This window comes from Miniopterus natalensis, chromosome 13, assembly GCF_054644295.1.
Source record: "Miniopterus natalensis isolate mMinNat1 chromosome 13, mMinNat1.hap1, whole genome shotgun sequence".
NCBI lineage: Eukaryota > Metazoa > Chordata > Mammalia > Chiroptera > Miniopteridae > Miniopterus > Miniopterus natalensis.
In genome coordinates this window covers 58653331-58674729 of record NC_142093.1, presented here as the reverse complement: position 1 = coordinate 58674729, position 21399 = coordinate 58653331, and the positions used below count along the sequence as shown (strand labels likewise).

The 21399-nt window shown below is 51.5% G+C and overlaps 1 protein-coding gene across 1 annotated transcript in view; it reads left to right on the top strand.

Moving 5' to 3' along the window:
• The first annotated feature begins 2285 nt into the window (after window positions 1-2285).
• Window positions 2286-21399, top strand: part of LOC148091716 (protein Daple-like) — a 58219-nt gene continuing 39105 nt past the window's right edge. Inside the window, 10 exon segments of the mRNA XM_087823778.1 lie at window positions 2286-2345; window positions 3107-3207; window positions 5446-5554; window positions 8547-8616; window positions 13387-13445; window positions 14252-14335; window positions 15569-15709; window positions 16145-16329; window positions 17053-17134; window positions 17451-17609. Of these exon segments, the coding sequence (XP_087679904.1) occupies window positions 2286-2345; window positions 3107-3207; window positions 5446-5554; window positions 8547-8616; window positions 13387-13445; window positions 14252-14335; window positions 15569-15709; window positions 16145-16329; window positions 17053-17134; window positions 17451-17609 (1050 nt within the window).

Here is a 21399-nt window from a genome sequence, read left to right as displayed (position 1 = left end):
TCCCCCAGGGACCAAACAGGTTTTGGAAGAAAGCGGTCCTGGCGAGTGGGTGAGAGCAGAGCAAGCAGTCTAATAAAATAAAAGTGTAATGGGTTTACCTGTCACATCAAGGGTCACCTATGGCTCTGTCCCTTCATAGATGTTCTTAGTGGGGGGCCAACTGGATCGTTGGGTCCCGTCAGTTCAAGGCCATGTGTGGTTAGGTTCTCGTCCCGGGGACCCCCAGACCCCAAGACAGTCCACCTTCCAGTGGCGGAACTTGTGACAGAGGGGGCATGGCCCTTGAGGTGACATATGGCTTAAAGCTGAGCTGCCTGTTGCTATAGGATGGCTTTCTTGCTCTTTCTCTGCCCTGTTTCGGTTGTTAAAAACTGGAAGTTATTTCTACCAGTTGGTCAGCGGGAGCCTGGGGTCCTAAGGCTAGTTTATATAATTTTCTTTTGATATCTGGGGCTGTCTGCTGGATAAAATGCATCCCCAAAGTGCTCAGCTCTCATAAAAGACGCAAAGGACTCCTCTAACAGGCTTTGTACTTACTACACCCTTAGGGAGAACATGCTAAGGTTTGGGTGGTAATGAGTCAGCTTCTGATAGTAGCAGGACTGCTAAGTAAGTGTCTCACTCCAGGTGCCTGTGGTTTTGAAGTAAAGAAAGGGATAAACCCAGGCGGCTGTTCTGTGGAGGGGGGGTGGTGAGCTCAGAAGAAGGCAGATCAGGGATTTCTGGAGGTTCTAGGGGCCTGGAGGTGGAGGCAGAAAGGATGTGGCAGGAGGAGCGGAGTTCAGAATAGTGGTGGAGCTCAAGAAAAGGGCTGAACATAGGGAACCTCAGGCCATTTCCCTAGGCGGCATTATTAGCTGTGTCCTCAGTTCACAGCTAATGATTTAACTACATTTATAAATTTGTTTCCCATTTGGATCATATTTTGATGTACATTATTTTAAATCCCATCATGCTCCCTGCAAATGAAGACTGTTAGATTTATGGGATAGGTTTTACAAAAGGAATTGATTTAGGTGGTTATGAAAAAAGAACATCTTAAAGTGGGATTTTTTTCATTTTTGTTCTTTGACTTTAAGTAATTTTATAGTATTTATTGGAGCTGGATAATTAATAAAAATGTTAATCAGTACTTTTTTCACCTCTCTCATAAGTCCAAAGATTTCATTTACTTAATAATTCAAATTTATTTTAAATTAAAATTTAATTAAGCAAAGTAAAACCATTACTGGTTTAGAAAACGATTAAAACACTTTTATCTCATTGATTAATGGCCTAAATGTTTAAATTCTGTTCTGGGGTACCAGCATATTTGTTCTCTAAATGTCTTTCTTGCATGTGCTAATTTAAGACTCCTTAAATGGAAAGCTATGTACAAAATCTTTTTGTTAAAACATTTTCCAGCCCTAGCCAGTTAGAGTGGTTAGTGTCAGCTCTCAGACTGGGGGCTCCCAGGTTCAATTGTGGCCAGGGGCACGTGCCCTGGTTGCAGGCTCAATCCCCTGCCCAGGTCTGGGTGCCTTGTGGGAGGCGAGCAATTGATGTGTCTCTCTCACATCAATGTTTCCCTCTCTCTCTCTGTCTCTCTCTCTCTCTCTCTCTCTCTGTGTGTGTGTCTCCCTTCCACTCTCTGAAAAGCAATGGAAAAAATACATATTCCAAATATACAGGTTTATTTTTTTCATTTTTCTTTCCTATAAATTACATATTAGTTACTATTCTATCACATTGTTCTGCAGGCAGTTGACTGGTGGAGTTTAGCTGTCCTGACGGATGAACTGCTAACCGGAGCATCCCCTTTCCCTGCCGATGGGGAGAATTCCCAAGCTGAGATACTGGGCAAGACTTAGCAAAATAAAGTGAGTGTATTGTTGCCTCAAAGGAACTGATCACATTTCTGTAATTCGGCTGATGGAAAAAAATAATTTAAAAAAATGGGGATAGACAAAATTAGGTTTCTGTGGTTAATTTCCATTAATAATCATGTAGAAAGTAGATATGTAACCTTTATATTTTATGTGTCCAGATAGGCCTTAAGTTTCATAGGGAGAGTGTCATGATTTTTGCATGTTTCAAAGCACTTGGCATTGGGTCCAAACCGCTGTACATTTGCAATGTGGGGTGAAGGGCAGTTTAGAATGTGGGGCGAAGAGCGGTTTAGAATGTGGGGTGAAAAGCCGTTTAGAATTTGGGGCACGGAGCTCTTCAGAGTTCGAGGCACAGAGCCGGTGGGCACAGAGGTGTGCACAGAGCCGGTGGGCGCAGCGACTGGACGCAGCCTCGGGATGGATGTGACCGTCTCAGAGCTCATGGAGCTCTTCCTGCAGAGCCCGCTGGTGACCTGGGTGAGTGCCCCTGGCTCCCAGCCCCAGTGTTGGTGCCCGGGCTCCTCTCCCACCCCCCTCAGCTCACTGCAGACCTGACCCGCCAGGGTGGGGGCTGCAGGTGGCAGGCAGTCCGGGGACTCAGGGGTCTTAGCAGGTGTTCCCAGCTGGGGTCCGGACAGTGGCCTGGGGCCCGGAGGTGTTTCCAACTCTGGAGCCGGTGCTCCCTGTGCAGGACCCCTCAGTGCCCCAGCCCTGGCCCGTGGGTACACCTGTCCCTACCGGGGTGCTGGGCTGCCAGTCCAGGAGTGGACAGGGTCGATGTGGTCGCCGTAGCCCCTGTGGATTGACCACTCAGGAATAGGACTCTGTCTCCCCAAATATCCTGGTGTAGTTAGTTTTTGAACCCAAGACCAGCCCTTGAATGGCCGTGATGGGTGGGATTGGGGGTCTCAGAGTGGGAATGTGTACAGTCTGGGGTGGGCACAGTGACTTCCAATAGATCAGAGACATGAGACATTTGTTGAAAAGTTCCCTTTACTTTTGTTTTTCCCCTTCTCGGTGCTGGAGAAAAGTGGGAGGAAGGTGTTCCTCCTGCTGCCTCCTGTCTGTTGCCTGGAGAAGGAAGTGAGGGGGCCCTGGGGAAAGGGGGCCTTGCGCCTACTGAAGCATGGGTGGGCGTTGGGGGACCCCTTCAGCCCACAGGCCTGTGGTTGTCTGCAGAGCTTTAGGATGTGCTCGGGGTGACTTGTGCTGCCTTTCTCCCCAACCCCTCCTCGCAGGTTCAAACTTTGGACCCATTCCGAAGCGGCAACTGCGACAACTTGAGTTTCTACACTAAACTGGTGGATGGCATCTTTCTGAACCAGGTCATGCTACAAATGTAAGTTGTCTACGAAAGTGTTGCTTTAAGGGTGTAGAAATGGGACCTGCGGTTGCTATGGGAGGGTCTTTCCACTGGCCCAGGGGCGTCTCAGTCCGAGTGCCTTTGCTGCCACTCCTTGGGGCGAGAAGAGCTCCAGGACAGCGGGCTGGCAGCTTGTTTGGTGACGGGAATTTGGAATTGAAGGACTGTCAAACACTTGGTGTAGGTGGTGCAATTAACTTCCAACTCGGGTACTGAATGTGGTTTAAGCAATGAAATTAAAACAAAAACCTTTTGGGGATCCAGGAAGAGTAACAGACAGTGTCTGGTTACAGAGGAGTCGGTGGGTCAGGAGCATCTGTGAGTGACTAAGGTCTCGCTCTCAGAAGCCTGTGATTAGATTCTAAATGACATATCTATTAGCTTTGGCAGCACTGCTCCAAAACCATTGGCGAAAATGAGTTTTCCTGAGGTTGTCCCCTGGATAGTCCAGTTCTGGCTACCCCTCCACCCCCATTCTGTTAGGCCCTGAAAATTACTGGATTCCACTTGAGCAGTGATGAGTGAAACTTCAACCTGCCCTTACCCAAGCCCAGGACTGTTTAATTAAGAACATTAGCAGTGTCCCCAGCCTTTCCATTCAGCTTTTACACCCAGGCAGAGGCAGAACAAAGGCCGGGCACTGTTTCTTTCTTCCCTGACCTTTTTTTTAAAATATATCTTTTATTGATTTCAGAGAGAGGAAAGGAGAAGGAGAGAGATAGAAACATCAATGATGAGAGAGTCATTGATCGAGCCCACAACCCGGGCATGTGCCCTGACTGGGAATCGAAACCCGATTGCCAGGATGCCAGGTCAAAGCTCAACCACTTAGCCATGCCCGGCCGGGCTCTTCCCTGACCTTTGGAATTCCTGAAGCTTTTACCACTTGCCTGTAAATCAGGAAAGCCTGCTGGCCGTTCCTTTGAGAAATGGCAGTTCATTGCCTGTTCACATTTGGCCTGAGGCTAAATTCATTGAAGGGCCTCTCACCCAGTAAATGGCGGGGCTCTTTTGCAGTGTTGTTGCAGTTAGCTGCTGCCTTCAGAACGGATGGGGGAAGCAGAGGCGGTCAGAGCCAGGCCCTACCCTGGGTGCGTGTAGTGTCTTTTAGGTGCAGCCAGCATCCCGGTGTGTGCTGAGGCCCTTTGGCTCCTGGCACAGTTGGGGTGGTCCCATCTGACCTAAAGGAAAGCTGAGGTGACAGTAACAACGAAACAGAAAAGCCCTGCATGTTCTCTAAGTTCTGCTATGTTAAGAAGCACATGTGTCACCTTATGAAATTTCTCAGCACCGTTATCACAGGGCTGGGAACAGATGGAACCCTGAACACAGCCCTCATTTGAATTAGATATCCTTGCCTGTGTCTTGGGACAGTCACGTGGGGGGATGGCTTTGTCATGAAAAGCAGGAGATGTGGCAGCTAAATGGTCCTATTGAGCCCCTTCTCTTCAGATAGGAAACCTTCTTTTTACACAGAATTTTGAGAAATATCCTGCACATATACAGATGATTGGAATTATAAGTCACTTGATTCAGATTTCTAGTCTCATCACGACCAGACTAGACTTTTGCCTGGGAGAGGAAAGTAAAAGACACTTTTGGGGCTTCCCACATCAACTACTGTTAGCATTTCTCGTAGGCTGCTCTGGGCACCATATAGTGCCCAGTTCTGATGACGCCAGCTCTTTCAAGTGACTTGTGTCCCTGGGATGTAAAATCACAGGCAGGACCTGCCTGAGAGCCATGCTGGTGACAGAGGAGAGGACTCATGTGAAGTGGAACATTAATGATTTTTACTGATGTAAATCAGAAAATGTTCCTTTTTTCCCCCTTTTCTCTCTTGATAGTTCATACATTTTGGTATGTTCAGTTTTTAATCCTTTTAATCTTGAAATATATCTTGGGATAGGTTATTGATTTTGACACGGTGTAACTTTTGGGGTCTGCACTGGTGGTGGTTTGTGGGTGCTGTTAACAGTGGGAATGGCAGTGACTGTGATTAAAGGCCTGAGGAGGTTGAGGGCCTTGTTGTGGGGCGGGAGTGATGGGGCTCATCCAAGTCCACGGCGCAGCAGTGGCAGAATTAGGTTTACTGGAGCCACACTCGTTACACCCTCACACCCACCTAGACTTGGAGAGGACTATCCGCCACCGGGCAGGGGGGTGCGGCAAAGCTGGGAGATGCCATTTCCATTCTCCTCTTTCTTCCCCCAGTGATCCCAGGCCTGGAAAGAAGCCCATCCACCAGAACGTCAACAACAATGCGAACCTTCGGATTGAGAACTTGAGCATCCTGGTCAGAAATATCAAGACCTTCTACAAGGTGAGGGCAGCTCTCAGTTCCCCAGGAGTTCTGTGCCCCTGGCAGTGTTGTCACTCACGATTTCCCCACAGGAAGCCGGGAGGACATTGTGTTCAAGGGCAGACCCCTACGTGCCGACACTTGTTTTGTTTTTTTCACTTGCATGTTGTTTTTTTGCATTGTGAGAAGGGTCGGGTGTTAGGTTGCTTTACTTTGTCCAGGGAGTTCTCTTCAAGCGATGTGCAGAGCATTAGTGTCTGGTGCTGACAGAGCTCCAAAGATGAGCCTCAGGTACCACTGTGACCCCAAGCACCAATTGCACTGGGAGTGGTTGCGATGGGCTCTGGGATGGGCACCCTGATGTGGTTCTGGTCCACAGCTCAGTGAGTCTTTGTACAGCAGCAATTCAAGGGGTTGAAGGAGATATGGGAGCACAGAAGGGTTATGTTGGGTTTGGGACTGTAATTGATGAGCCCTGAGCTTGCACACAGGAGCTCTAGAGTTCACCGTGTGGAGTGTCCACTTGTCCAGTGCTCACCATACCTCATTAGCAGGTAGTCAGTGAGTAGGAGGGCCTGATGGGGAAGGGCCTTGGGAAGGTTGGGTGAAATCTTTGATGTTTATGGTGTTTATATGGCCAGCACTGAAGCATTATGGACCTAAACTGTCCCTCAGGACCCTGGTTTCCTTGGCACTGAAACTTTTTCACCCATATGAAGTTTTTTAAGATCTGAGGTGAAGTTCAATGATTTTGATTGATGTGGGGGTTGGGGGACCCTAGTGCCTTCTGCTCAGCCCTGTCCTCTCCCTCCAGGGCATCCCTGTGGGTTCCTGGGACCCCAGGAAACATGGTTCAAGAACCACTGAGTGCTCAGTAACATGTCCCAGGTTCACCCTGCGGTTCCACTGAGATCTTGGGCCAGACTGTGCCTGGGACCTGTTCTTAGCACTCAGCTGTGTTCATTCCATGGCCTGTTGGCAGCACAGCACCGTGATTCCCTGGGCAACCTCTAGGAGGCGTACAACCGGCCTCATCCTTTTAGTTAGAAATGCCAGCTGCACTGAGGAGGCACTGGGGGTCGAGGTGGGTCCTGGGAGAGCTGGGACTGTGGGGCTGAAGTGGCTTCATTTCTTTGGCCAAGGGGAGCCACACTCAGGGCCGGGCATGTTATAGGCTGCTGGGTTTCAGCTAGTGCTGCCCTTGTGCTGGCCACGGGCGGGGGCAGCTGGGTGAAGGGGGTGGTGTTGCCACTGAACTTGGGCCTGGGCATGGAAGGCGCCTGATTCCTGGCTGCAGGCACCATTCATGGTGAGTGAGTGCTTTTGATGCTCTGTGCTAAGGGCCAGGAGATGCAAACTGTGCTGACAGGGCCAGAGACAAGACTCCTAACTCCAGCTGCACGGGGGCAGTCGGGGAAAGCAGCCAAGACCAGACGGGGCTCTGGGTGGTCAAGCATCGGTAACACGTGGGCCTTCTGGAAGCTGCGCTGAGCGCTTGAGTTGTGTATGAAGGCAAGAGGGGGGCAGAGCCTCCAGGACTCAGGGCTCATGTGGCAGGAGTCCTTCCTTGTGCTGACTGAGCAGCTGGAAAGTGGATTTTGCTGATTTTGCCCGTGGTGCGTGTTTTGCCCTGGGTGGGACTGTGGAATACTTTCATGAGCCATTCACTTGAGAGACAGTTTTCTCATGTTGAATTTTCCCAAGGCCTGAAGGAGGGCTGAGGCTGTTACACAGCTCAGACTTCTGTCCAAGCCAGGTATTCACCACTGAGACATTTTTAGAAAAACACCAGCCTCTCTGATGCGGCGACATGTGACCCCAGACAATAAAGTTAAACTGCCTCCAACACCAAATGCAGAGGGGCCCGTTGTGTTGGGGTGAGGTGCACCTCGTGGTAGCATCTGTCCCCCCAAGTTCTGGTGCAGACAGGAGCCACAGAAAGACAGTAAGAGGGGGGATAGAGTCCATGCACAAGCTGTTTGGAGGCTCTGGCATCCCCCGGCCTGCGTGTCCCATGCCGCCATTCTCATCGGATGATCCAGAGAGAGATCTGGGCTGCTCCACGGGGCCGGCTGTGTAATCGGCCCTTTCTTCACCAGTGCTCGCTGGCAGGATGCTGAATGCAGAGATGCAGTGAGCTACTCAATAGGGGGACTACTGAGGAAAGTGGGAAACCTTTTAAAATGGCTTAAGAAGAGCTTTTTTGGTGAAGAATTTCCATAGTGACCACTTTCGTAAGGCCAAGAATACTCTGGAACCTCCCCCCTTACTCGTCTCCTATAAAATTAGATTTTTATCTTCTGCTTTGTAAAAACCAAGGCCCACCTGGACAGCAAAGACAACCTGCCCTGGAGGCGCTCTGAGAACGCAGTGGTGGGTCTGGGTGCGAGCCCGCACACTCCAAGGAGGGCTTGTCAGAGACGCCCAGGCATGGGCATGGCTGACGGCCGGTGCCTGGCCCCGCTGTCAAAGGCCCTTGGTGTGAGGGCCAGAAGGCAGCTTGTTTCCCACACCACCCTTCTGATGGGTGCAGATTAGCTGTGACCTATCCCTGTCCCAGGGAAGTCGCTGCTGTATAGGATGGAAGTATCCGCATCTATAGCGTGTACCAGAGAACTGCTGGGCGCCAGCATCCTGGGTCATCAGGCTATGGAGACCCAGCAGCATCTCTCTCATTTTCACTCTGTATTTCCAATTGCACAAGCAAACCAAACCATAAAAATAAAGACATCTTTTAAACAGATGCTCACCCCTGCCCCTGCCACCCTGACGTGTAAAGTGTCTTCTCTCCCCAAGGTCTCTGTGCAGAAGCAGACATGAGGCTTACCTGGTTACGATCGAGGCAGACGTGAATTAGCTTTGACGTTTCACATTTGTTTGTATCCTAAGTAGACCTTCCTCTTCTATAGTGTGTTAAAGTCGCCGTGTAGTGGCTGCACGCTCACCCGGTCATCTTAGTCCTTTATTTTTGTTTCCTGTTCTCATTGGTACCTTTTCCTCTTTGTTTCTGTAGGATGTTCTCAGGCAGGTGATCCTCATGAGATTGCCCGATGTCGTGGTGATCGGCAAGGACCCGCTGTCTGGTGAGTGAACGCTGCCTCCGGGGTGCTTGGCAGTGCCATTGGCTCTGGGCAGCTGTTGGACACGGAGCTCCAGCTGCCAGCTTGGAGCCAGCACAGTGAAAACACGGCATCATTTCGATGCGATTTTAAAGGGTGGGTTTGTTACTCTGAGGCATGAAGCCAAGAGCACATTTCTTCCTCAAGACCAAGTCCAAGTGCAGAGGCATGCAAGGCCATTGCTGCGGTGGGCTCTCCAGGGTCTCTCCTCCTTAGTATATGTGGAATCAATGTCACCGTCACGGGATGGGTGCCCTTTGGTAAGAAAGTAAGACTCTGTTGAGGGCCCTGCCAGTGTGGCTCAATGGTTGGAGTGTCAGTCCTCACACCGAAGGGTCACAAGTTCAATTCCCAAGTAAGGGCACCTACCTCGGTTGTGGGTTTGTCTCCTACCCCCAGTTGAGGTGTATGTGGGAGGCAACCAGCCGATGTGACTCTCACATTGATGTTTCTCTCTCTGTCCCCCCTCCCTTCCTTCCACTCTCTCTGAAAAAGCAATGGGAGAAATATCCTCAGGTGAGGTTTACCAGAAAAACACGAATATGTTGAAGGAGCTCACATCTACCTTCCACGGTCCTTGTGATGCTCTTTCAGTCTGTGGTAGGTCTCACCAGGAATCCTGTCATGTCTCCCACTGCGCCCTGAGGCCTGAGAGGGCAAGGGTTCCAAGTTCTAGCCTCGCACACTCACTGTGACCTTGAAAGACTGAATGAAATGTGCTCCTGGGCATCTTCTAGAAAGTCGGAGCTTAATTCGTACTTGTCTGGTAGCTCCCTGGTGAGTTAAACAGAGCGGCAGATCTCCTCCCTGCCGCATTGTGAGCATCTGCCTGCACCACGGCTCCTGGACAAACACCACGTTCTCTTACCTCTGGGCCTTTGCACATACTGTTTCCTGTGCCTGGGGTGCTCTTGCTCGCCTGCATCCTAGATCTCGCCTCATCCTTTGGGTCTCAGCTCAGAGGTCATTCCTTTAAGAAACCCTGCCTGATTCTTACTGCAGACTAGATGTCCTCCTTCCAGGTTCCCTTAGCATTTTTCACCTTTTTTTTTTTTTTTTTTAAATATATCTTCATTGATTTCAGAGAGAGGAAGGGAGAAGGAGAGAGAGAAAAACATCAGGATGAGAGAATCATTAATCAGCTGCCTCCTGCACGCCCCTGGGCATGTGTCCTGACCGGGAATCGAACTGCAATCTGGATCATAGGTCGATGCTCCACCACTGAGCCACGCCGGCTGGGTTTTGGCTTTTTTTAATTGTTGATTTCCTTGGTCTGAGCTGAGAGGACTGTGTTGATTATGACAAAGCTCCCAGCACCCAGACCACATGGGTGCTTGGAAAGGGAGTTATCAGTAGGTTTGTTTCTTTTCTTTGCCTGCTTAACTGTGTCACTGAGCCAATATCGCTGGCAGGAACCCAGTAGACAGTCTCTTGTAGGTTTTGAAACTATTCAAAACCCACAGTCTGGTAGATTTATGAAAATAGGAGTTTTTCTTTCTCCTAAAATCCTGGAGAGAAATTGGGCATCGGCCTCCCATGAGAAATGAGGGAACTTCAGCTTTTCTCTCTCTTTTTATAAGTTTCATAGGAACCTGTAGGGATAAAAATCACAGGGTGCGTTTGTGATAAGCGCATGTTTTTACTCACACAGCCTGGTGAGAACAAGCACAGGGCTGCCCCACCCGGAGGAGGCAAAGCGGAATCTCCTAGTGCCCTGCTTATGGCCCAAAAGTTTATTTTGAATAATTTTTGTCCATGAAGATTTTCCTAAAATTAATTCTCTACCTTTAAGCCGTTTCCCCCTCTGCTAACAAAACTCAGCAAACAGGAATTCCGTGCTTTTCTAACAGTGCTCTGGGTGGGATTTAGCTTCTCTTGATGCCTAATGGGTGTGAGTGAACGAACGAACTGAATGAATGAATGAATGAATGAATGAATGAATGCGTGGCTCATGGTTGTCACTGCATGTGACTCAGGTGCTAAGGGAGCAGAACCCTTTGCTCTTTGATTGAGCAGCCTCAGACTGTAACTTTGAGCTTGTGTCTATGTGTGTGTGTCTGTGTGTGTGTCTGTGTTCCTGTGTGTGTGTGTAACTGTGTGTATGCCTGTGTGTGTGCGTCTGTGTACCTGTGTGTGTGTCTGTGTGTCTGTGTATCTGTGTGTGTGTCTGTATGTACAGGTTTTCTAGTCTCCTTGCTTACTCTCTTGCTACGAGCAGTGGGCCTACCGAACACTTGTTTCCACTTTTAATACTGTTTTCATCAGTTGTGGCTGGGAAAATGGGTCATCAGGGCTGTTTAAGTTATTCTAAAGTATGGTATAATAGGTCCTTTGCGGCCTCTGCTCTGGACAGAATACATAAAGATTTTCTGTGTGAACTCTGCCTTCTTTTTTGGCTGATCCAAGCCCTCCAAACACTTTCTCCCTTATTATCAGCTCTGCTGGTTACAGCGCCAAGTTCCTGGCCTGGGAAAGGTGAATCACTGTGGGAGAGGGGCTGGTGATGGCTGGAGGGGACTGTACCTCTAATATCCACCAAGGGCTTAGGGGAGGGGACTGATAGTGCAGGAGGGACCATCACATGGGCATATGGGCTGGGCACTAGCACTGTAGCTGGGAAAGATGTTGATGAGGCTGACTGGAGGCTTTTAACACTCATGTGTGCATTTCCTTTTCTTTTTATCAAAACTGAAATTGTGACTGATCATCAGCTCAGCACCAATAGAGAAGTGAGTCAGTGTGGTGATTATATTTATTAACGACTATAGATTGGAGCCTCCTAGGCCCAATGAAAGCCTCACGGGAAAAGAATTCATAGGAGTCTTTGAGGCTTTTCCATTCCTAACACTGAGGAGGTTCTACACTTAGCAAGGCGAGGGTTTGACTGGAGGGGATGGATCTGCAGCACCTACCCGTATCCAGCATATCCCTAATATGCTAGAGTGGAACCTGGATGGTCCATAGAGACCCTGTGGTCTGGTTCCCACTCCTCCCGCCCTCCCCAGGCTGGGAGACAGCAAGGAGGGTGCAGTTTAGGTCAGTGAATACCCAGTCCTCAGTTCTGAGACTCAGCCATAGTGTCTCCATCTCAGGAAGGTTTTTCTTAGCGATATCTCATTTGGGAGGTATTGGGATGAGGCCGCCTGTCACTCCATCCACACCGTACACCCAGGGACCCGAAATGACCCACAGTACTAATCCTCGGGGCATGAGTTTGTGTTTTTCATCCCGGGGTCCGTGGTAATACTTTGGGCCATTTTAGCACAGTGTGAGTGGGTGTGGGTAAGTCTTTCAAGAAGACAATGCCATTTCTGGCACTTTCCTTCTCCCCCAAATAGAGCAGGATATGATTAGAAAGTTAGAAAACTATACTTTTTTTTTTTTTTTTACCCCCAACCCCCTCTGCACATCACCCAGGCCAGCTGTCTCCATTTCAGAGATGTGGAAACTGAGGATGGGGGCCAGAGTACAGCTTCCTGGGGTCACACTGCTCCTGCTAACCAAGCCAAGTCTAGAGCCCCAACATCTGACTCTGTTTATCAAGTGTTTGGTTCTCATAAGCACACGAAGACGCATAATCAGATAGACAGTGTAAAATGATGACAGAGGACATGTTTGGGCTACCTGCTTGGCAGAGCTGAGAAGGGGCGGCAAGACAGGGTTGGTCTGGGTCCGGGCAAATGGGACTTATCATAAGCTTGTTGCTTGTGAGACAGTAAAAGGGTAAAGCGTTTCTGTGGGGCAATTTGGCAGTAGGAGAAGCTTAAAGGGTGAGTTTCTCCTAAAGAAGTAAATAAGAATCTGCATTAAAAACTTGCCTTTAAGCTCTGGTCAGTGTGGCTCAGTTGGATGGGTGTCATCTCATGCCCCCAAAAGTTGCTGTGTCGATTCCTGGTCAGGGCACAAGCCCGGCTTTCCAGCTCTATCTCCAGCAGGGGGCGTACAGGAGGCAGCCGATTGATGTTCTGCTCTCACATCCATGCTCATCTTTTCTTTCTGTCCCTCCTTCTCGCTTTAAAATATATTTTTAAAACTAATTTTCTTCCCTCTTCTTAAAAATTAGCTAGCTGCTAAGGTGTTTAGCATCATTTAGATGAAAACATTGAAAAATTGAGCCTCTGGAAGGGGATTGGTTGAGTAAGTCTGTGGCCTTTGTACAAAATAAGTGTGAGGCCATCAAAAGTGATGTCTGTATGTTGTCTGGGGTTTTCTTTGGAACATTCCAGCCAAATATAGAAACGCAGAAGTGGGAGGAGGCTGTGGCAGGGTAGATGTGAGAGTGGGGAGGCCCGAGCAGGATGCCAGGCCTGGGGAGGATGGTCTGTTTGAAGTGTGCACGGTGAAAGGCAGAGTTGTGCGCATCCCGGTTTTAGAGTCGGCTCAGTGTTCCCTGAGGAGAGGCCTCTGCCACTGGGCGCTGCTTCCCACACTCACTAAAAAGAGATGCTGATGCTGAAGTTCATGGGTTATCCTGGGACAATATTGATGACAGATTTGAGTGGAAAAGGACCACAGATAGCTATGTACAGAGTTCTCATCTGGCTTAAATAATATACAAACCAATACATGGAAAACAGACGGAATGTGTACACCCAAGTCGAAATCATGGGTAGAGAAATGATTTTTTTAAGTTTATCTGGTCCCCCGCCCCCCGCTCCCCAGCAGACTGGTGTCTCACCAGTGAGATTTTATGAACAGACAAGCCTAATAAAATATGTTGCTCTTTGGATTTAGGCAGAAGCATGGAGGAAGTCAAGAACTTGTTGGTGTTGGTGCTGGGCTCTGCTGTCCAGGTAGGGCTTGGGCAGGGGTGGAGGGGGCCTGCCTTAAGCCACCTCGTATTTGGGTTTGTGGGGACAAAGGTCCCCCTTAGTGAGGTAGGAATGAAGCTCCCTTCAGCCCAACACGACACATTCCTCACTTCCTCAGAGAAGGGACCACTCAATAGGTGGCAGTCAATGCTAGTGCCAGTGCACCTTTGGCAACAAGCAGGTGGGGGTTCCTCAGCCCAGGGTGCCATTAGCAAATTCTCCCCAGTATAGAGACACCTAGAAAAAAGGTCAGAATCTACACACAGCGGGGGGGCCCAAATGTGACCCACCCTGTTTTTGAAAATAAACTTTCCCAGGAACAGAGTCCCACTGGTTTCTTCATGTGTTACCTCTGGCTGCTCTCGCACCACAATGGTAGAGCTGACACCAAACGACCCCCAGACTCCAAGATACTTTTACCACCCAGCACTTTGAAATAGAAGGTTGCCGCTCCCAGGCTTAAACCCAGTGTTCTTGATCTTTACCAGTTTAAGAATCTCTTGGAGAGCTCGTTTCACGTGCATATTTTAGTGTTTCACCCTATGTCTTCAACCTGATGTTTTGTTTTTTTTAATAAACAAGCAACCCAGGTGATTCAGATGTAGGCGTTCAGAGCAAGTTCTAGAGAAATCCCAGTCTCAGGGGCGGTAGGAGGACACATTCTTGGAGGAATATAAAGGAGGAAGCCAGGGGCTGGGCAGGCAGTTGGTCTGGAAACTGTGTGCTGGGCTGGGTCCAGGTTGCCTCACTGGCAAAATGCTCCCATTGACACGGGTTACCCTCCACAGTGTGAGAGGAGAGAGGAGTATATAAACCGGATCCAGGAGCTGGACACTGAGACCCAGGCCGGGATCATGGCCCATATTCAGGAGGTAGGTGTGTCGCTGGCTTCATGGGGCTCAGCTGTGGACCCCACTCCCATGAAGACAGGAGGTAGGCTCCCTCCACCAGGGAAAAGTTTAAAGACTATGTCACCCATTCGTGATTTTACTAGGGGAATGACACCACAGAAATGTCCATCCTGTTGGGAAGGTTAGTCATCAGCATGCTAAAATAAAATGGGGGCAAAGATTAAAATATTCTTGAAAACCTCCTCAATCAAGTCTTCTGCCTCTTCTTGCCTAATATGGAATCAGACTACTTTTAAGTACTGTCAAGTGGTTTGGGGCTTCGAATTTGATGTACAGTCCCTCAAAATATATTCTGGCAAATGTCACCCTGCTTCAGATGGTTGATCTTCATGGAGAAAGATGCTCTGTGTCAGTGACATGGCAGAGAAACAGGCTGCCACCACCTGGGAGATTAGGAACCACCAGGTCCCAGAAGGGCTGTCACCATAGACTCTTCTCCTGGGCTGGGGTGAGAAGGGCTCTGCACTGAGGACGGCCCCTCTGCATTGACCTTGGCAGAGGTGGTAACATCAGAGAAGTGGTTTCCCTGGAAACTGGGCCTGTGGGGCAAGCCCGTACCTGAAAATGGGTTTCCCTGACACTCCTACACCCTCCCTTCCAGAAGCAGCCTTGTATGTTTTAAGTATCTTAGGAGATGAGGTTCAGCCTTCAGTCTGATTGGACAGGTGAGATAAAGGCGTGAAAAAGACAGGAGCAGGAGCACATAGGAGCAGGTGTGTGACTGGCAGGGGCAGCTGAACACAGCTCCCTATGCCGGTGCCGGGGACAGGCTGGGCTGATGGATCCACAGCCGCCAGGCACCATGGGTGCTGGGTTCTGGGTTCTGAGTCAGCACTGGAGCAGGAGATGGATGCAGCTTGCTGTAGTCTAGGGGAAAGTGAGCATTGTGGTAAATACACTTAGCCATTCATGTGGGCAAGTGGCCACCTGTCAGCCTAAGAACCATTCTGCCTTTTGATTTTCCTGGTGTGTCCACATGTTTTGAAAATGTATGTACCTGGGGACTAGGTCTGCCACTCATTGTCTTTTCTGCTCAGCCAGCAGGATATTTGTAATAAAAGGGGGTTGCAATGCTGCCCAAATAGTACTGAGGGATGATGAAATTCAGGGCTGCCCTTGGGAGGTAGGTCCTCTTGGGCCCTCGCAGCTTCTCCCTGCCCAGCTGCTGCAGCACCGTCCCATGTGTGCCCTCAGGTGACCCAACACCAGAAGAACGTGCTGGACCTGAACATGTTGGAAGTTCCAGACGTGTCCCGGGAGGAGCTGGAGGCCTCCTCGAAGAACATGCTGTCTCACGTGAAGAGGCTCGTAGATGAGCGAGACGAATACAGGGAGGTGTGTTTGCAGGGGGCCCAGCAGCCTGGTGGGACAGGTGGGGAGGGGCCTGGGGTCCTAGTTATGAGCCATTGTCCTCACCCTCACTCTCCCTCTCAATCCCGCACACCACCCCGACCCCTGACCGAGGTTCCACAGGGACAGGACGTGGGCACTCTCCCTGAAATGCACAGTTACCTCCGAATCACCTGCATCAGGGTAGAAGTTGAACTTGGAGTCGTGCTCCATTCACGCCTCTTTCTGTCTCACTAAATATGTCATCGCTTTTTAAAAAATTACATCATTGTTTTCATGTCTCTCTCTTGGTTTTGCAGTGTCGGTGTCGGCTGCCATCTTCTCTTTTACACTTTTTGGTAATTTTTCACCAAGTTCTAGAGCAGGCACTGTGCCGGGCACAGGAGCACGCACTGAGACCCCCTCTCTGCCCTGCAGCAGATAATCGTGGACCTGACTCGGGAGCGGGACCACCTCCGGGCACAGCAGCTGCCCTGCCCCCTCCAGGCCTCCAGTGCTGAGTCCGCACCCGGCCCAACCAGTGTCCTGTCCAGCGAGCACGGCCATCACCTGGCCCTGGAACTGGCTGACACCAAGGGCAGGCTGTGCCACGTCAGCCAGGAACTGTGAGTCCTCCAGTGCCCTGGCCTTTCTGCTCTTCTGTGTGTGTCACCAGCACGTTTCTAGCACATGTGGGTCACTGCCATGCAGTGCAGTGGACAGGAGAGCTCTGTATTGAGCCCAGAGTCGCTGGGTCCTGCTCCGAGCTCAGTCCGTTTGACCAGGGAAAATTTCGCTCCCACCTGGTGCAGCACAGGAGGGGTTCTTCGGGGGCTTTGGGCTCCTGCCAGTCCAGATATTACAGGCTTAGAGAGGCAGCCTGCTGTTTGCCCTCAGGCCCTGTGTGGGGCTCCAGTGGCCACACACTGGTATGTGTGTCCTTGGCTGGAGGGGGAAGTGTCTCGCCCCTTCTGGTGAGTCTGTTCCCCTTTCCTGCAGCTAGTGATGTCACCTGGCCCGTCGTCTTGGGGGCTGCCAGCCATTACCTCCCTGTCAGTAGGCCTCACTGCCTGCTGGTGGTGGAGGGGCACAGTGGCTCCTGGGGGCTCCTGACCTGTCCTGCACCCTCAGAGGAAAACTCAGTGTCTGATGTGTGTAGCCCGAGAGCAGGCATTGAAAACCTAAAAGTGACATTTGAGTCGGGAGCTTTTTTGAGCCCCACATGCAAACTCTCTCCTCACCCCCACTGGCAAGGTCCCCTTTCCTTCCCCCTCTGGTCTCTCAAGATGGTGGGCTTTCTAGGTGCTTCTGAGGAAGCCCTCACCAAGCGTCCTCTGAATTGCCCTCAGGGAGCAGAAAACAGAGCAGCTGGTGGCCACCAGGCATGAGGTGGGTCAGCTGGTGCTGGAGCTGCAGCACGTCAGGCAGGAGGTGAGCGGGAGCCTGTTGTGTGTGGAGAGGGTGGGGGCTGGGACACCCCAGTGACCGTGGCCCAAGGTCCAGGAGTGTAACCTCGGGACCTGTTTCCTTCCTGCTCAATGCAACCCTGCCTGAGAGCCAGGTGTCCTGACAGCTGCTGTGGGGGTGATGTGTTTTAGTGACAGCATAGGGGCCCCCATGCAGCGGCCTGCACCTGGAGCCTCTTGGCCACCGGGAACTGTCTTTTCTTGGGACTGCAGGGACTTGGCCCCTTTTCCCTCCCTGGCGGTGCCCTGATTGAGGACCACTTCCTTTGCCCACCTTCCAGAACTTCCAGCTTGCGGCCAGCGCCCAGTCTGCTGCTGCCCACCTGGGTGAGCTGCACTCCCTGAGGGAGAGGGGGCGCCTCGTGGGGAGGCTGGAGAGACAGCTTGCACACCTCCAGGGGAAGCTGAAAGATGCGGACTTCTACCAGGCCCGCATGGAGGTGAGCCCCAGCCGCCTGGGATCCCTGTCTTGGACCAGGGAAGGGGAGCCAGCGCCTCTCCAGCTGACCCTTCCCTGCACTCAGCCTGTCTGTGGGACCCCCAAGGGCCTCCCCCTATTAGTGGGAGGAACGGGGTCGGGAGCATGGTTGAAGGGCCCTGGTTCTTTTAGGATTTTCCTTCTCCTGCTTCATGACCCAGGGATGATCTGTCTATTCACAAATTATTTTTCTAAGACTTCTTGCAATTTCTGTGGCTAAACCTTGGCAGGACTGTTTCCTCATCTGTAAAAGACAGATAACTGTACTACTTCATGAGGCTCTTACAGTGAAATACCTGGTGTTCGGCAAGCCCCATGTTAAGCTCTCAGTGGTTACCCTGCTCTGACAGCAAGGTCTGGGTCCCTTCAGGGGAGGGTGTCAGTGCTGAGGGGGGACAGAGACCGAGACCCAGGCTAGGTTACTTGACACTTTGACCACTCACCCCAACTGCATCATGTCAGCAGCTGGTTCTAGACCTTGGTTTCGAAAGATTGAGAGTTTTGTTCCCTTTTCAGATCCCAGGGTGTAGAGGCAGTGTGAGTGAGCTGGGTGAAGTCAGGGTGCCAGCTCACTGAGTGGGCCTGTTGGATCGGAAGAAATCATCACCATTGCCAGCCAGGAAGCTTTGGAGGGGCCTGAACACAGGTCCGGGGAGCACAGGCTGTCCTCCCTGCCCGGCTGCTGGAGGCCGAGACCTCAACATGCTCTCCTGCTGCACACAGGCCCTGGGGTCCCTGGGCCAGGTGACAGTGGGTTGCGGATGGCTGTGGTCTAGGCTTGTTTCTCCCACCTACTCAGAGTTGTGTCTGGTCTCCCAGGAATGTTAGTGACACACTCGCCCTTCCCCTGTGGAGAAGGCACCATGGGTGCTGTGCCAAATCCGTCTTGCCCGAGCACAGTGGGAGTGGGAGTGGGAGGCCAGCTCTCGGCTTTGTCCTGGAAATGGTCCCCTGGCCCTGCTGGTGACAAAAGCACAGATCTCAGCACAGACAGGTTCTGGGACATGGCCCACATTATGTCCTGGAATCGCCACAGGACATGGTGGGAGAGTCACAGACAGCCATGCACAAGCTCCCCACAGCCCTGCAGATGTCAGCAGCCCTCCCTGCAGCCCTGCTTGGCCAGATGTCTTGTGTCAACCTGGAGTCCCTGAGGGCAGGGACAAGGTCTCCAACTGTGTCCCTGGGGCCTGGTGCACAAGGCACGTGGTAGTCACCACAGAAGTCAAGTAAAAACCCCTCTCTCAGCAATGAAAATCCTTGCAGCCTGGAGATCAGGAAAGGGAAAGGCTATGAGGTTTTGTCTTCTTGGGAATGGTGACAGTGTCCCTGTGACAGGCAGCAGAGCAGAGAGCGAGCATGATTGTCACTGCCGAGCTGGCTCACATCTGTGGACACCCGCCACGCAGGGGCCCTCCTCCACGTCCCAGGGGAGCCACAGATGGCCCGGGGACCTGCTCAAGAGCCTGCCCAGGGTCGCCACTGAGAAACACATGAAAGGGATTGGGTGTCGATACCACGTGGGAGGAAAAGAACTTGGGACTCAGGGCCAGGGCAAGGTTAATTTTGGTTAGAAAAATGAGCTCAGATTCCCTTGTTTTGTTCTTAAACTTCAGGCAGCTTCTGTGTGGCTCCTAGTCTGGTTTACATAAGGTTAAAACAATAACCAGAGCAGCGAGCGACCCGGCCTGGGCGACCCTAGGCACAGTGGGAAGTGGGGTGCACAGGACGGTCCCTGACTTCCCTCTGCAAACAGCTGTCCCACCTCTGCTGCCAGGGCAGCAAGTGGAGGACACAGGCAGAGAGAGATCGCCTGGAAGGGTCCCCTCGTCCCATGTTTTGTCATTGGCTGAAATTCCCGAGAGCAAAGGGCAGACGTGCAGGTGCCAGGTGCATCCTGAGCAGGGTGAGGGCCAGTGGGGCTTTGTCTTGACCCCTCTGGAACAGTTACAGTTTCCTGGGCAGTGCTTGCTTCCAGAGGTGGTGACTTAGCTGGGCACAGTCCCAGTTGTCACCCCACTTGCTGGGTGTTGGACTAGCCTTGTCCCCATCTATGAAAGGAGTGGTGGTCTAGGTGTCTCTGAGCACCTCACACCTGGTATCGTGTGGCTTAGGTGGGAGCTTAGGTATCATTTCTAGTGAGTTTATCCTGGCAAATCCCTGTCCACAGAGGCGGGCCCCTGGATTCGATCCGTGCAGGGCAGGGCTGGGCGGGTTGTTGGCAAGGCAACTAGGAGCTGGGTTATTGATGGGGCCCGGGGTACAGTGGTCACACACACTTTTTTGTTGTTGTCAATCCACCCCTGAGCAGTGAGAATATTTTTTCCATTGATTTTTAGAAAGAGTGGAAGGGTGTGGGGTGGGCAGGAGAGAGAAACATCAATGTGAGAGAGACACATCAATTGGCTGCCTCCCACATGTGCCCTGACTGGGGCTAGAACCTGCAACCCAGGTATGTGTCTTTGACTGGGAATTGAACCCAAGACCCTCTGGTGCACAGACCGAAGCTGCAACACTGAACTACACCGGCCAGCGCATAGTCACACACTCTTAAGAAATCCCCCCAGTGCCCAGTGCCGGAGCCCGCCGGCAGAGTCGAACGGTCCTGAGGAAGGGGTGAGGATGGAGAAAAGACAGACAAAAACGATGGGATCGGGAGGACTGCAGCTCGTGACTGCTGCAGCCCCGAGTTTATTTTCCAAGCTCAATTTATACCCGCATTGTTTTTGCTGAATAGCACCCCGCCCCACATTCCTTCCCCTTGCCCGATAGAGTAATTCCTTTAAGGACATAAGAATGTTCTTTCAGAGTAAACATCCTGCCTCCTGCAGGAGCTCAGACCTTGGTAACTACCTTTGTCTCGGCTTCTAATGGGAACTTTTTGGGGAGGATTGAGTCCTTGGCTTGGTATGTGGCTTGACTGTCCCTTAACCCTTCAGGCCGGGGCCAGCTTCCTCATAAGCCTTTCTAGAATTTATGGCCGCAAGCTAAATTAGTATCGCCTTGGTGCCTCAAGGTCTGGGTCAGGGAGCAGGAGAGCACATCTGCGGCTCACCCAGGCAGGACCTCCGTGCCTGGGGCCACAGCAGCTCCCCACAGACCAGGTTTGGGAAGGAAGATGTTCTGTAGGCTTGGTCTTCCTGCCCATCTGGCCCTGGGAGATGGGGTCCCAGCTCCACTCATCCTCCAGTGAAGGCATAGTCACGCACTGCACCCAGGGGATCCAACAGCTAAACCCTTCTCTGTCATCTTCAATAGAAGGTGCTCAAGATATATTTGTTGATTTCAATCCCATCCTTAAGATTTCCAAGGCATCCCCACCCTTAATTAAAACAAAACCAAACTGTCCCCATTCTGCCCAGTCCCTCCCCAGCTAAATCAGTCCCCCTCCGAGCCTGTTGGGAGGAAGGGATACCACTGCTTCCTGCAATTCCCCGCCCTCTCTGGCTTTCCGCACCCCCCCACTCAACCACAGCCAGGCTTGAGGATCGGGGCTCACGCCCAGTGAGCACATCCAGCCTCCCTTGCCCACCCTCTGTGTGGCCTGGACCCCTCCCCCCAAGGTCAGCTGTCGAAATGCACGGTCACCCTCCCCCAAAACTGCCGAGCTGTTGCTAAGCTGCCGTCACCACCCACCCACCCAGGAACTTAATCCAGAGCCAGTGAACCTTGGTTCTTCTTTCTCCCTGTGCCACCCCATGGGTCCAGGTGCTCCCCACCTGCAGAGCCCACCTCCCCATCTCCCAGCATGC